At 33.5% G+C, this 15,835-nt stretch overlaps 1 protein-coding gene and 1 pseudogene across 5 annotated transcripts; both read right to left on the bottom strand.

The window, feature by feature from the left end:
• Positions 1–3,380: 3,380 nt before the first annotated feature.
• On the bottom strand, positions 3,381–5,720 carry LOC107616748 (uncharacterized). 5 transcript variants are annotated; one of them, XR_015899890.1, is made up of 8 exons: positions 5,699–5,713; positions 5,526–5,585; positions 4,768–4,970; positions 4,520–4,624; positions 4,371–4,445; positions 4,220–4,278; positions 4,069–4,129; positions 3,771–3,848 (listed from the first exon to the last, which is right to left on the bottom strand). XR_015899890.1 is itself a non-coding variant. In XM_088499847.1 (3 exons), the coding sequence occupies exons 1-3, from the start codon at positions 4,193–4,195 to the stop codon at positions 3,543–3,545; spliced, it is 315 nt and encodes a 104-aa protein (XP_088355973.1). In that variant the 5' UTR covers positions 4,196–4,213; the 3' UTR covers positions 3,381–3,542. The 5 variants fall into 5 exon arrangements, 1 of the variants encoding a protein (XP_088355973.1); XR_015899891.1 differs by having other exon boundaries at positions 4,768–4,992; XR_015899892.1 differs by having other exon boundaries at positions 4,220–4,274; positions 5,526–5,720.
• A 7,478-nt stretch (positions 5,721–13,198) lies between these two features.
• On the bottom strand, positions 13,199–13,693 carry LOC148546717 (glycine-rich RNA-binding protein 3, mitochondrial pseudogene; annotated as a pseudogene).
• Positions 13,694–15,835: the final 2,142 nt, after the last annotated feature.

Genomic DNA, 15,835 nt, shown 5'->3' on the forward strand with positions numbered 1-15,835 from the left:
TCAAATATGTAACAATAAAAATATGTAATAAATCAGTTTCATATAAAAAAAATTGTAACTGATGAACAATAAAAATAATAATTCTATTTTTTTTAATAATCACATTAAAATATTACATATAATATAATTAGAAATAATTTATATTACTATTAGAATAATATCTTTTATATTAAATTAAATAATTGTTAGAATTTATTGCTAGAATTAATTATTCAAAATTTGTTAAGTTGGATTAATAAAAAAATATTACCAAGAACATGTTATGTTAGCATAAATTCTATGGTAAATATAATCTAATTTTAAATATATTTAAAATTAATGGTTATTAAATTTGGCACAAAATAACATTAAGTTTTATCTACATATAAAAATTATAAACAGAATCTAACTATTTGTAATTATCACATTCAATTTTAAAAACAACAAATTATTTTATATTAATTCAATTGATTCATATTATCTACATATGATTTTTCAAAAAATACATAAATAAATCTAATATAATATACAAAAAACCCTAAGAATAACATAATATAAGATATTATTTCATCAATATATTCGCAATGTAACATGACGAACTCCTTGTCTTCAATAATTTCTATCAGCATACGAACGAAACGACCATAAAAAGCAAACAAAGTGACAAATTAAAAGACAAGAATAAAATTGTAAAAGATGTAGTACTGATTTTTCCATGTCTGCAAGGTGATTTCCGGTAACAGATCAAAAGTTAGGAGTTTTCAACGCTGGTTGGAAATTCAGATAAATATAACTGAAAAATGCAATCCAATACAAGCGTCTAATTAATACCAAATAAAACACATGTTACCGCTCAAAATACAACATCACACATCTAGTTTGAATAAAACACGTAATTCATTACTCAAAATTCAACCGAACGCACAGTAAGAGGAGAGAAAAAATTTTTGCGATAATTTAGACCATTGCAGCTCTAAATCACTAAATCATAAACCAAGACCAATTTAGAAAAAAATTAATTCCAAGTATCAACTTTTGTTTTTTTTTTCTAACTCAATTAAGTCAGAGGTACAAGAATAGAAAAAAATAAAGTAATTCAACAACAATCTCTTAATCAAATGGACATCAAAGAACACTGAACAAAACCAAATAAATTCAGTTAGTGATAACCATACGTATAATTTCAACCATGGAACGGTGCATAAAAATTAACTTTGATCAGAAGACATACCCATTTTTAGAGAATTCAAACCATTGCATCTGTTAATCGCTAAATTATAAACCAAAAAATCAATTCAGCAAAAAAAATCCAAAATTCACCTTTTGGTTTTTCTAGAACAACTAAGTCACACGTACAAGACTCAGAAGACATAAAGTAATTCAATAGCAACTTCTATTAATCAAATGAGCATCAAAGAACACTGCATGTTCTTAAATAAATTCAATTTTTGATAACCATACAAATAATTTGAAACATGGCACGGTGCATGAAGAGTAACTTTGATCAAAAGACACACCGATTTTTAAGAGAATTTAAACCATTGAACCTATTAATCGCTAGATTATGAACCAAAAATCAATTCAGGAAAAAAACTCCAACATTCAACTGCTGGTTTTTCTAGATCAATTAAATCAGAGGTATAAGAATAACAACACATAAAGTAGTTCAAGAGCAACCTCTATTAATGAAATGGACATCAAACAACAATTAACGAAACAAAAAAAAAACTCAGTTAGTGATAATGATCCATATAATTTGAATAATGGAACGATGCATGAAACGTAATTTTGATCAAAAGACACACTCATTTTTGGAAAATTTAAACCATTGCATCTATTAATTGCTAATCTATAAACCAAAAACCAACTTAGCAAAAAAAATTACAACATTCAACTACCGATTTTTTCTTAATTAACAAAATCAAAGGTCCAAGAATAACAACACATAGAGTGATTCGATAGCACATCTATTAATCATATATATTTACATCAATAAACACCTAACGTAACAAAAAAAAAACAGTCAGTGACAACTATACATATAAGGTGAACCATGGAACAGTGCATGAAATTTAACTTTGATCGAAAGATGCATCCGAAATAACAGTCAGTTAATGGAATTACAACTACTATTTATTACCCTACACTTTGAAACATCACTCCTTATTTATAGGGATAACAACTAGCTATTTTCTAAACCCAATTATACGTTGACCACATTCAAACCCAATTTAAATCCGAAAAGATAAACAAAAATGAACTAATAATCCTATTTTAATCCCATAGTTCTGGATTCTCTTATCCACTATGATTACCAACGCATACAATAGCTCTCCAGCAAAGCATGATTGACCAATATCATACAAAAATTAAGTTCAACTCATATATCAATCCCGCTAATATTACTTAAAATTAGCATCCACAAATTAAAAAAATCATCTTGTATGAATGCCAAACCTTGTAACATGCACCCAAAATAGATCAACAACCTCTATTTACTAAAATCATGAATTACTACTAACCTGTTATCGCAGCGATTCCGATAGAGGAGGAAGACTTTGCGCAACGCGTTTTGGAGGCGATGCTGGGTGCGGCACATTGGCTAGGGTTGATAACGAAGAACATAAGAAGTGGGATGGTGGTGCCTCAACGAGGAAGGGAGATGTCCACCGCTACGTGTGTGGAGGCAGAGCAACAGGAGGTGCCGTCGGGTGGTACCTCGGAGAAGTTGATGTGTCTTCAATGGAGTGTCGACGGTGACATGCAGCAGTAGTGGCGGTGCTAAGTTGATTTCCGGAAGCCATGCGATTGGTCGCTAATGGATGCTGTGGCGATGCTGACCAGGGTTGACGCTGATGACAGCAGGATAGTCCCACAACTAGAAAATGGATTAATACAGACAGATTTACAGACGGATTTAGTCTTTATTACAGACGGATTTTTGGTTACCGACGAAATTACCGACGGATTTTGTCCCTCTGTAAAAGCTCCGTCGAAAATTATTTACCGACGGATTTTTTTTCCGTCTGAAAATTACAGACGGATTTTTAGCAGTTACCGACGGATTTTCCCTCTGTAAATTTTCTATCCATTTCCCAAAGGCAACGAACTTTCCGACGGATTTTCCGTCTGTAATTACAGACGGATTTTCCGACAGATTTTTCGTCTGTAATTACAGACAAAATTTCAGACGGATTTTTCGTCTGTAATTACAGACGGATTTTCCGACAGATTTTCCATATGTAATTTGAACTTTGGAAAATCATCTCGTTCTGATTACAGACAGAAAATCCATCTGTAAATCCGTCAGAAAGATAAAATAGAATTTTTTTTAGATTTTTCCATTGCAAAATGAATACTTTAGATTTGTTTTCTAAATTTACTCCATCAAACACTGTAAATTGAAAAAAGAAAGCCAAAAATCACATAAATAAACATAATATTCATTACATGATACCTATAAAATTGGATGTTATTTTTCAACATCATTGGCCAATATCTCATTGTCTTAATAAAAAAATACCCAAAAAAAATAAGATGACCATCTCAATGTTACATGAATGTCACAAATTACACTTGGCCAATATTCTAATGCCTGTAGAGAGAGTGCTCGAAGCGTTCCTTCTGCTAATTAAGTCTACTGGTAAATTCCTCCTATAATCAGAACACATGTAATAAACATCAAATAATATAGAAAACTATATAGGTCATATACAGGGAAAGAAAATGCTTCATTCCAGTTATTGCATAAATGACATATATATGTACTAACCTGAGTTCGGCCGGCAACTGGGGAAGAACATGTTTGACAGCACAATCCAGATATCCAGCAGCCTTTAAGAAGATATCAACAGAAGCTCGTCTGCTTTCTGTTACAAGTAACGACTATTTTACTTTCACAATCAACACAATATATACTAAAGATCAGTGCAACTGCGAAGACAGAACATTCTTATAAATAAAGTATTACAGTATATACAACAATTATCTCAAGAGCAAAGAGTCTAATTTGAGGTCTAAACCAATTTATTACAATGGATTTTGGCTATTTCGTACAATGGATTTGTATTAAAATTCCAAATTACTTACCTTCAGATACCTTAAGCTGATAACCATCAGTGGATGATCTTGGAAGCAGTAAAAAATTAGCCTGTAATAGTAATAGCATTGCCATCAAATGTAAAACTGACAACACTTCATACCAACCATTAGACATATTATGAAAAATGGTTGGAGTTACCTCAGCATCATCCTCTTGATTCACCCAAACAAATTATACTTTATATTGTAAATGGCTTCCTTCATCATAAAGCAAATATTAGAATATTTATCTTACAGAAAGGCAAAAAAAAAGCACATATTACATAATAAAGAACAAATATAAGACTTACCATCATTGACTAACCCCAAAAGAACCGGAAAATAATCTTCTAGAGCCTGCAGAAGATCAAGCAATGTCGAACCACCTGCAGATGATCATGCGTTGCCATACCAATGCATCAGTAAATTTAATCTTCCTTCTTTTGTTTAAGAAACTGACCATGTTGAGTAGCACTTTTTCTTTTTGTTCTTGTAATTGTAGGGCCTTCTTGGCCAGCCATTACAACTATACGTGTTCTAATAGCACTTTGCTTAGGCATGGACCCTGCATAATCAAATTTCAAGGGAAGTTGAGTAACTTAATTGAATAGAGAAGCTTCTATTCTAAATTCTAATCAATAACAAATTTGATAGTTTGATGGAATTGATGGTTCAAGGCCAAAAGAAAAAAAGAAAGAACGAACTTACAGTCAATTTAATATGCTAAATTTGTAGTGGGTGAAAGTTGTCCAAAGTAGAAAGACTTAAGCTTATGCATAGTTCTATGTGAGTGCTCTAGAAACGGTAGCATTAGTTTCACTGCCATTGATGCTGAGACAGTTTTCTTCATCCACTCCCTGCTCTCATTTCAAGGTGCCAACATGAATCCCAGTGTTGTGAGCATCCTGACCCTACTTTAAATTAGATGGCATCCTAAACAAAAATAATGAACAGAAAAAGGAAACATATTAATTAGATGGCATCCTAAACAAAATGATGTAACTATAGCAGCATTTCTCAAGAAAAAAAAAATCATATATAAACTCCATATGTCCACAGCAAGGAAGTAGGGAGTAGGAAAAACTGAAAGTAAATCATATATAAACTCAATTATTTGAAGCCCAAAGTAAATCATTAAAATTAGAGAAAGACATTATTAGCGTGCCAAGTAGGGAGTACGAAAAACTGAAAAGTGTTAATGGTGATGATTATATATATATTCTGCATGAATGATGGTTTAATTCATGTAAAAGATGTATATAGCTGCAGTTATATATCGACTAGACCTACGTGATCATGAGTGCTTCTTTTAGTTTTGGATGGGATTTGTCTTGTTATTCCCTTGTCCTATACAATAACAGCTACCTAATTATACAATAATACTAAGAAACATGCCAAAATTAATATGCCTTGAGAAAGATAGACACGAGAATTCTAATCCATTAGTGTCTACTTTTAAATTGTACCTGAGACAAGGCTATAAACAGTATTAGCATGGGAATTCCAATTTCGATGCAGCTCCCAACCTAACACAAAAGATTTAGATTAAGAATAGTATACTAAACCATATTAGTGATGAGAAAATAATCGTGAATTTCACTATTAATAATGCAGTAAGTGGGGCTGGTGTTATATGTACCACAAGGAACCCTCTGTTAAATAGTTCAAAACCAACTAATGCAATTACTGGAACCATTCCAAGTCGACTGAAAAACCTGAATGCAAAGGAAAGCACAATAATTATTTGGCGTATTCTCCAATCCAAGTTTCTCTCTTTGACTTCAAAAAGTGTAACATACATTTCAACAATATCAGCTGTGTTTCCGTGGAAGAGAGAGATGGAGGTTTGGGTTACCTTGAGATCGATGCCGAGAACGGAACCGCCATGATTGGGAGGACCGAGGCTCTGGCAAGCAACTTGAAGCCAAGCACCCGGAGCACAGCCGAGGTCCAGTACGGATGAGCCAGCCTTGATGAGCTTGTGCTGCTTCTGTATCTGTACTAGCTGTTAACTCAAAGTTAGTTAGTTAGTTAGAAGAAGAAGAAGAAACAGAAGTTTCGAGAACCTTGAAGGTAGAGCGAGCAACATAGCCAAGGTGCTGAGCTTCCTTGTAGAATAAATCGGGTGCCCCCGCCGCCCCTCCCCCCATCTCGATCCCTTTTCAAGGTTCAATGAAACTTGCACATTTTCTTTTCAGGCTAATGTTTAAAAGAATTTAATTTACAAATACATCCAATTACATGCCACAATAAAAATAATTATATAAAAAATAATTATATAAAATATAAAAAATAATCATGCCTCCGGTTATTAGCTTTCTTTTAAACAATAGCCGGAGGCCGAAAAAAGGTGAGAAAGGTAAGTTGATGTGTGCATTGTATGATGACACAAGTGATTGGATGAATTTCAGATAATGAATATATGAATGATTGGGTTGGTTATTGAATAATAAGGTTTGAGGAATTGAGGTGTGGGATTTGGTAAATTTGGGTGCAATTATATAGATGAGGTATGTTTGGATTTGGTTGAGATATATAATAAGGTCATATATGTGATTATGATTATTAATGCCTTGATGGTATGATGATGCATTAGAGATATGTTTGTCATGATATATGCTTGCGGAATGATTAAGGTTGATTTGTGGGTAAAGCCACGTGATAGTGAGTACGATATTGATTATGTATAATGATGGTTGATTGGAAATAGTGTTGTTGAAATTTGGCATGAGAAAGAGTATATGATATGTAAATGTGTTTGAGTTTGAGAAAGTGTCAACGTGCAAGTTGAGGAGGCTTGATGTTGATTTTGGTATATTTTGATTGATTTCAAAGAAAAGGCTGAAATTGGCATGTTTTGATTAATTTTGAAAAGAGTTGAAAATGGCTTGTTTTGAAAATGGAACTTTGTGGTTTTGTATGGAAACATGGTTTTGGGGCATACTTTGACGGGACATAACCTGGACTACGGATCTCTGTTTTCTGCCAAATTTGTTTAGAAATGAAATTGGATCCGGGATGTCCATGCCGTTCGAAGGACGGGTGAAAAACGATTTAAAATGAGAGACTTATGTCCGTCGGAAGATTGGGGGTTGAATCTGTAAATTCTGCAGCTTTTAACTTAGAAAATTTTTAGCAGAACGACCATCCACGCGTGCGCGTGGTGTGCGCGGGCGCGTCGATGCGCTGTACCAAATGCCCAGCTATTTTCCAGAGAGTTGTGCCAGGGTCGTGCCAGTTTTGTGTCTGGGCGCAAGAGCACCCACGCGTACGCGTGGCTGACGCTTGCGCGCCGTTTGGATATTTTTCAACCCGCGCGTTCGCGCGTATGACGCTTGCGCGTCGATGAGTTTTTGGCCATCCACGCGTGCGCGTGGAGTGCGCGTACGCGTGGCCCTGTTTTCATGCCAAAGTTGATTTTTGAGTTTTTAAAGCCAAACCTCATACTTTTAAGCCTCCGATCTCACCCCTTATGTATCAAATCATTATGGTATGCCTAGCAATGAGGAAGGAGCTAGGGGATGTGGTAACTTGCGAGTGAAGCAAGGGAAAAGGTTATGATCAAGGATGATCAGATATGATTATATGAGATATGGAGGATGGCGGTGGAAGTACCGTGTATGCCATGAGCCGAAGGGCTATATTTATTGATAAATGGTTGGTTCTTGATTGGACCATGAGCCGGATGGCTGAGTTCTTGCCGGATACGGCGGAGCCATGTTGATAAATTGGCTAGTTCTGGATTGAACTGTGAGCCGGGTGGCTGAGTTATTGCCGAGTTACGGCAAAGCCATTATGGATTATGGCTGAGTATAAAGGCATATATGATAAATTAACGATTATGATAAATGAATAATGATGAAAAATGTTGAATGTAAGCATGCTTGTGTTTTCTCTCTGGTTGTAAGGGTGACAGGGCACCGATACCCTCTAATGGCGACAGGGCGCAGATACCCTCTAATGGCGACAGGGCGCAGATACCCTCTAATGGTGACAGGGCACATATTCCCTCTAATGATATTAATACGCAACAGAGAGACTGTGCCCGGGTTAGCTACCGGACATGTCGGGTTGGCTTGATAACCGACAGATGATATCATCAGCCATAGGGCAGGCATTCATCATTTGCATATGTTTGAATTGTTTGGGTTTGCCTATTTGTTTTGGATTTCTACATTATATATGCTAAGTTACCTGATTATGTGCTAGTTGTTCTACTTGTACCCTAATTGTGTATTACTTGCCTGTATTGCTTGTGTTTGTACAATTGAGAGGCCCCTCATGTTGGTGTTGGTAGAGGTTGAGGGTTGTTCTTGATGAGATGAATTGATGATGCGATTGCATGATGATGGTGATCATTAGTTGAAATGATTTGAGCTCCCTGGGTAGACGCAGTGATGTGGTTTCACTAGTTCCAGGGAGGGCATGATATATTGATATAGAATTGCTGAGACAGCACGACTGATGATGGCTTTGTTTATGATTCTGAAATCTGATTCGTGGGAGAGTCAGCGAGTTTGGAGTCATATGAGATGTGATCTAGATTTAGTATTCCCTTACGACAGATGCCTATTTATAGATTAGTGAGAATCTAGGCTGGATACTTGGTGAAAAGGAGTTTAGGATGCTTGGTGAGTTTTTATTGCAGTGCATTGTATTTATTTGGCACTTTTACCGTACTGGGAACCCATGGGCCCGGGGTTCTCATTCCGTATATATCTCTTATTTTTCAGATACAGGTCCAGGTGCTCAGAAGTGAGTTGTGGGTCGTCTGAGAGACGGCGAAGATCTTTATTTCCTCTACTTTGTGTTTGATTAGAATCTCTCCACCTATGTTTTGAAAAGATTATATTATGTATTGAACTCTTTTAGAACTTGCCTATAGAGGCTCTTATGTTTCCTTTGGGAGAGATTAGGATATACTATTGTCATCTACTTTCATACTGTACCCTAGCCGGCCTAAACTTCGCGGGTCGCGACTAGTGGCTATTTACTTATGTTATATATATCTATCTGTTATCTATCTCTTAATCTCCTCTACGCCTTGTCCGTATATCGTTTTCGGCTTCACGGTTTATCTTTTGTTGTCGAAACGTGAGTGATACGTCTTTGCGATTTTATTTCTACTCTTTTCAGGCTTCTCGATTAATACTCTTTTCGAAATTACCTATATTTATATATTAAAAATCCACCTGAGAGTCGTACCACCGTAATATCATTGACTTATGACTCGAGCATAAGGATTTGAATATTAGGGTGTTACACAATATCGACGTAAAGGCTCAATATTAAGTAGATAATACAGGAAATCAGGTCCGTAACGCCTTACTTTTGGTACGATCATGACGTGCTAAAAGTTAGGGTGTTACATTATAGTATCAGTGTAGTTCGTCCCTGTTAGAGCCTTGGAAATGGACTGACTATGCTTCACTGCATACTCTGAGTGTCTGTCATGCAATAGGACTTGTCCTAATGACAAGAGTTTAAGTTTCAGATGCATGACTATCTATTTATTAATACTGTTAGTCGACTGTTGCATCTATCATGGTATTAGGTCTGACCAACTTAATACTGATGATTTGTGTATACGAAAACACTAATGGATTATCATAGACAAAATAGAAATAATAGGTTATGCAGAATTACGGGATTTGGGACGTTAGAAGTTACGTTTTACAGATTTGTTTCGACGTATATTCTTTACTCGTGCTATGTGACTTGGTGCCACCTCTTCCTTTATTATTTTCATTGGAATCCTTGCCTTGAATTTTTCCAGAATGTGATTTGATTATTTTTTTGACTAAATCTTATCGTTCCGGTGTAGTTTCATTGGCCTGCAAATCTAATTGCCTACCTGTCCTCTTTCAAATATTATCTTTATTACATTTTTCTGTCCTTCTCTTCAAGGACCTTATTTTCTTTAATTAGAGTTTAAACTTGTTTTAATATAACAATTTTCGAGGGCGAAAATTTTTATAAGATGGGTGGGATATAACATCCTGAATTTTTAAAAATTAAATAATTAGTTATTTAAAAAAAATATTTTCAACAAAAATAATTAAATAGAATTTTATGATTATGGAAGTTTAATTTAATTATGACTTATTTTATTAGTTTAAATTATGTATTAGAAATTATTTTAATAGACAAAGTTTAAATTGATCTTTATAAATATTATTATTATTATTATTATTATTATTATTATTATTATTATTATTATTATTATTATTATTATTATTATTATTAACGTTTAAAAGAAAGAAAGAAAAAAAAGAATACTTGGTCGAAGCCAGGGGGAACAAAGGCAAAAGAAAGATTAGTAATATTATGTAGGTGACTTCTACCCAATCCCCTTTAAAATAATATGTAAATTACTCTCTATGACGTGACATATTTTAATTGAATATTTAATTTTAGTTTGAGTTAATTTAACTTAATAAGAGTTAATATCTTAACTAAAATAGAATAGAGTTAACATCTTAATTTCAAAATAACCCTACTATATATATAATAATTGATATAATTGCCTTTTTTAATGTCAAAATTGCAACAAAAAAATATTATACATATACACAAAATATCAGCACATCTTTATATATAAACTACATGCATTATTTCATATATTTTTAATACATATTTTAGAATTAACATATATTTACACAAATATATAATTAATTTAATAACTAATTTTTAATTTACATTATACACCAAAAATAGTTTAATATAATTCAATTATTGTTAAGGTTGCAACTCACAATCATTCCTTCTCCCAAAACCATTATCTATGTTTCTAAGTAAATGATAAACATAGTTTGGTTAACTTTGTTCCATCATCATGTCGTTTCAATCATATTGATTATCGTCACTATCAATCCCTCAATAATTATCAATTTTTGCTAGTTAATATTCGTTAAAATTTTGATCAATTGGAATATTAATATAGGTTAAAGAATAGAGTTAACATCTTAATTAAAAAATGATTCTATTTTAGTTAAGATGTTAATTCTTATTGGATTAAATTAACTCAAACTAAAATTAAAATTCAATTAAAATATACCACGTCATAGAAGGTAATTTACATGTTGTTTTAAAGGAGGTTAAGTAAAACTCACCTATTATATATACTATGCATGCATTAACATAACAATGACACACACACACACACACACACACACACACACACACACACACATATCCATTTCCTTTGATAAATATTATGACACCTAACCACCATTGCCTTGCCAAATCATCATCAACTCATTTAAGCATTTTCTCTAATTCATTCAATAATCACCGAACTTGCATTTCAAAATGAAGAGAGAGTAACCGAATTGCATGGTGAAATCGTGAGCTCCTCGCATTTCTTTCCTCTTCAATTTCTTTTAATCCGTAACTCCAATAAAAAAATCTAATCCAATAAAAATGTTTGTATCCTCCTCTTCTACACGTTGGCATCACTTTTGTCCGGTAGAAGTTGACTGTGACGTAGCTCTTCTTCTCCTTGAGTTCGGCCAATTGGAATTCTAGGAGACACATACAACTCCTGACGTTTTTTTCTTCAGCAGCACGGTCAGAAGGTTTTTCTGAAATTTTTATTGATTTTGATTTCGTACGGAGGTAGGGAATTTTGTTTTAAAATTAATCGTTTAATTTATGAATGCCATTAAAGTTTATTAGTGAATAAGTGCAAATAATTTATAAATGTCTCGTGACTAGTTTTGTTATTGTGAGTAGTTAATTGATGAAATTGAATCGCGACTGGTTGAAATGAGGCTGTGACTGATGTTGGTTTTTCTGATTTTGATGGAATTGTTTAAAATTATAATTTATGAGATTATGCTAAATTGGTTGATTGTGGCTAAAAATTTTGATTATTGAGTTGGAAAGTCGGTTTGATTGAATACTATGTAAAATAATTTTCTTTTCTTGATTTGGGGTTAATTTGATATTGAAAATAAATCCGTATTTGAAACGATTTGAAATAGTGGGAATGAGTTTTATTGATTTATCAAAAATGATTCTTTTAGTCTTTTGGAAAAGGTTATAAAGGAATCTCTGCCACAGGAAAGCAGAGAACAAAGATCAAAAGAATGTATTAATTAAAGAGATTGTCTGCCATAGGAGAGAAGATGTGACATTGTTTGGGCTTTAGTGCCAAATGTAAAGCGGGGACGCCCACACATTGAGAACTGTTTTCTAGATGTACACTTATTGATTTGGAAAGTCACACTGTATGCGGCCTAGCTGTATGACTTAAAGTCACACTGTATGCGGCCTAGCCGTGCGACTTATAAGCACACTGTATGCATCTGGAAAGCCATATCTGAGACTTGTGCCCGGGTAATGTCGGGAGCGGATAGGCAACCGATACATGAGCTCATGGCCTGCATTAGGAATAGACATGCATCATGTTGTTTGCACATTTGTACTTGGTTGTGTTTGCTTGTATTACTTCTCTGTGATTGTGCTGTTTGACTTGTTTGTATGTTAATTTGAATCCCTTACTTGTGTTGTTAGTTCTCGGATGTATTGAGGTGAGATGTTGTGGTTGAAAAATGTTTATGTAGCTGAGAGATGGGTAACGTGATTAGTTTTATATTTAAAATTTGATTTGAGTTTAGAGATTTCAAAAGAGGTAATTAGTTAGCTAAAGTAAAACCAAAAGTATTTTTAAAAAGGTTTGATAGAAATATAGTTTTTTTTAGTGAAGTTAATTATTTGTATTTTATTTCATTACTTTTACGGCATTCCCATTCCCTATTGAGAACGTGTGGTTTGTTCTCACCCCAAAATATTCCACCCTTTCAGTGACAGGTTCGAAGATTCAGTATGAAGCTGCGGACGATTAGTAGATTTACTTGTGATACCTATCGTTTTTATAGAGTTTCCTCGTCCTTGTTGCTTTAGCTTTTATTTTGTCCAGAGGGATAGGTATTGTCTTCAAGTTTTATATTAAATTCATTTGTATAGCATTTATTTTTATTAATAATTGTGTGATTTTAATTACTAAAAATAATTTTCTGGTATTTTCTTATAAACTGAAACGCAATATCGATGTAAAGGCTCAATATTAAGTAGATAATAAAGGAAATCAGGTCCGTAACGCCTTACTTTTGGTACGATCATGACGTGCTAAAAGTTAGGATGTTATATTAGTAATAAACCCAAATCCTCTGGATCTGCCAGAATCACAGTCCACAATTATCCTTGCTACAAAAATCACAAGATAAAACAACAATTAACATTGAATCACTAACTTGAAACTAATCCCAAACCAACAAAAAAAATAGCAATAAGAGAATCCAACTATTTACCATCAACAACATCACCATATTTCCCAAAAACCTCCCTTAAACTTTGCTCATAAGTGGAATACGAAACATCTGCAATGGATAAACACACCATGTTCATTACATAATTGTTATTATCAACTAAAGGTGAAAAAGTATGCCAATTCATGGATGCAACTCAGGTAATCCTACAACCGCGCACCTCCTATAAACAGCTTCGTACTTGGAGCATTTGACATGCACCATACAGACCGGAAAACAAACGGGATTTCACATAAATCCGAACTGATCTTCCTACTTGTCACTTGGCTTAGTATATTTCTAGCTCTACTAAGGAAAGTCATTCTGCAGCCAGAAGGAAAATCAGAAATTGTAATCACTGAAGCTATATTATGTAAATCACATTACTCAAAAAATGCAACATTGAATCCATCCCACATAAACCAGAGTAACAAATTCATGAAACCATGAATCAGTACAAAAGGTTTTCCATTTAACCTAACACTCAGCTTATTCTTTACCCAAACAAGCACACATATTTCACAGAAACCGTTAATTAACCTCCACCTAACAAAATATGAAAAATTAGACCATTCTAACCTAAATTTCGTCTGATTTTGGTTCAGGCGTAAAAAGTGTGTTCTTATATATTAAGATCACCATTAAACTATAAATTGAATGGAGAATTGTTGTTCTAATTATCTGTCTCATCATGCATTATTCACTCTATTGCAACTTTACAGCTGCAAATTTCTTCACTGAGCAACAATTTTTATTCTAATCTTAGAAGCATAATAACTAAACTTTTAGCATTCATTTCACAGAACTTGGAATATAATGGTCTTTTCTAATAACAGAGAAAATATTGTATAGAAAGTAGAACTAATGAACTCAAGTTCTTTCAGATATACTAATTTCTTAATCTAAAGTTAATTAGCTCAAAATTCCAACAAATTTTCCATCAGCTTGTACAAAAAATAATTTGTGACCAGGTTAAGATTTCCATTACTAAATTTTCATCATTTTAGTTTGGTGGGAGACTTTGACACCTTTTGCTAGTGGTCTAGTATTCTAGAAAGTTGAATTCCTGCTGGGTATGATAAGCTACACTTCTATTCATGGGGAAAACACTTGATATGCTTTCATTTTAATATGCTTTCATTTTTTATCCATTCCTTTTAATATGCTTTCATTTTTAAATATAAATAGGTATTAATCCTTATTGATTAGGTCAGCTATTAGAACATGATTAGGTCAGCTATTAGATTTTAATCCTTATAGGAACAATACAGGTTGCTTCTGTTTTGCTTAATAATGATATACTTTGGATGTGCTTCTAGCAATTGTTTTAGGAAGGATCAGTATTTGTATGCTTAAATCAGTTACTTTGCTGTAATTAAAAGTTCTAATACAAAGTGAAGATAAAACAATTTCCTATTCTTTTATCTTTTTTTATGCGATCATTCTCAATAATTAGTTATATATAAAATCTATCGAAAGCAAAAGCAAGTAATTTTGGTTCCAGACCTCTGTTTTGACTGTTGTTAAACTCTATAGTTATATTTAATTGTATTGGTTTTGTTTTATCTATGGAAAAAAGGCAACAGAGAATGCATTTTTATTCATTTTTCAAATTATTTTATTTGGAGAGATACTTCATTGTATTTTTGTGTGATTTATGACTAGTAGTTGAATATGGTTACAGAATATGGTTACAGAGGCTAACTATAATCACTAACTAACTAACCAATAAAACCAACAACCAATCTCCTAATCTCTTATAGGAATTAGAATTAGATAGAGTAGTAGTTGAAGTTGTAGGGATGAATGATGAATTTGAACAATGCTGCATAAGAGGGATAGTAAGAACACTTCAAATGGTGACATTGATTCAAGAACTTTAGTAAGAAGTGTATTAATTGTGGTTCAATTAGCAATCATATGAAAAATCATTATTTAGTTGAAGAAAACTAACTTATCTTATACATGTTTCCGGCTTTGTTGTTCTGATTTTTGTTGTAAATAGAATTTTGTTCTGAAAAATCATTAACTGTGTTATGCCTTGGCCTTCTTTTTCTTATCATTATTTACTACCTTGAATCTCTCGCTCTAGCAAGTAGCAACTATAGTATAGGCAATGGAAACAACTCAAGGTCTTAGGACTTAGGAGTGCATGCTTTCACTAGTCCCCACCTTAATTTGTCCACAATATTCTTTGTTATTTCTTTTTGTACACAGAGGCAAAGGCAGAGCTTAATACTAGAAACTATATATAAAGTCATAATAAAAACATCTATGTGTAATTTGGGGTCACTGAATAAATAGCAAAAGGAATCAACAGAAGAGAGAAAGAGAAAAGAAAGATTAACTCACGTTTCTTTCCTTACTGTGGTGGATTCTCTTGTGCTGTGGTGGTAACGACGGTAGTGGCTTCCCCTGGCGGCAGGTCAGACGGCAACAGCAGCTGCAGCAGAGCTTCAACAGCG

Source organism: Arachis ipaensis, chromosome B9 (assembly GCF_059453495.1).
Source record: "Arachis ipaensis isolate K30076 ecotype BB chromosome B9, ASM5945349v1, whole genome shotgun sequence".
Lineage (NCBI taxonomy): Eukaryota > Viridiplantae > Streptophyta > Magnoliopsida > Fabales > Fabaceae > Arachis > Arachis ipaensis.

What these genes read in the sequence shown, in the direction of transcription:
- LOC107616748 (XM_088499847.1), bottom strand. Translation starts at nt 4,195, where the DNA reads ATGTCTAATGGTTGGTATGAAGTGTTGTCAGTTTTACATTTGATGGCA. An exon ending in TCAGCTTAAGGTATCTGAAG is followed by an intron (nt 3,849 to 4,068) that starts GTAAGTAATTTG and finishes TACTTGTAACAG; the next exon opens with AAAGCAGACGAGCTTCTGTT. An exon ending in CAGTTGCCGGCCGAACTCAG is followed by an intron (nt 3,634 to 3,751) that starts GTTAGTACATAT and finishes TTCTGATTATAG; the next exon opens with GAGGAATTTACCAGTAGACT.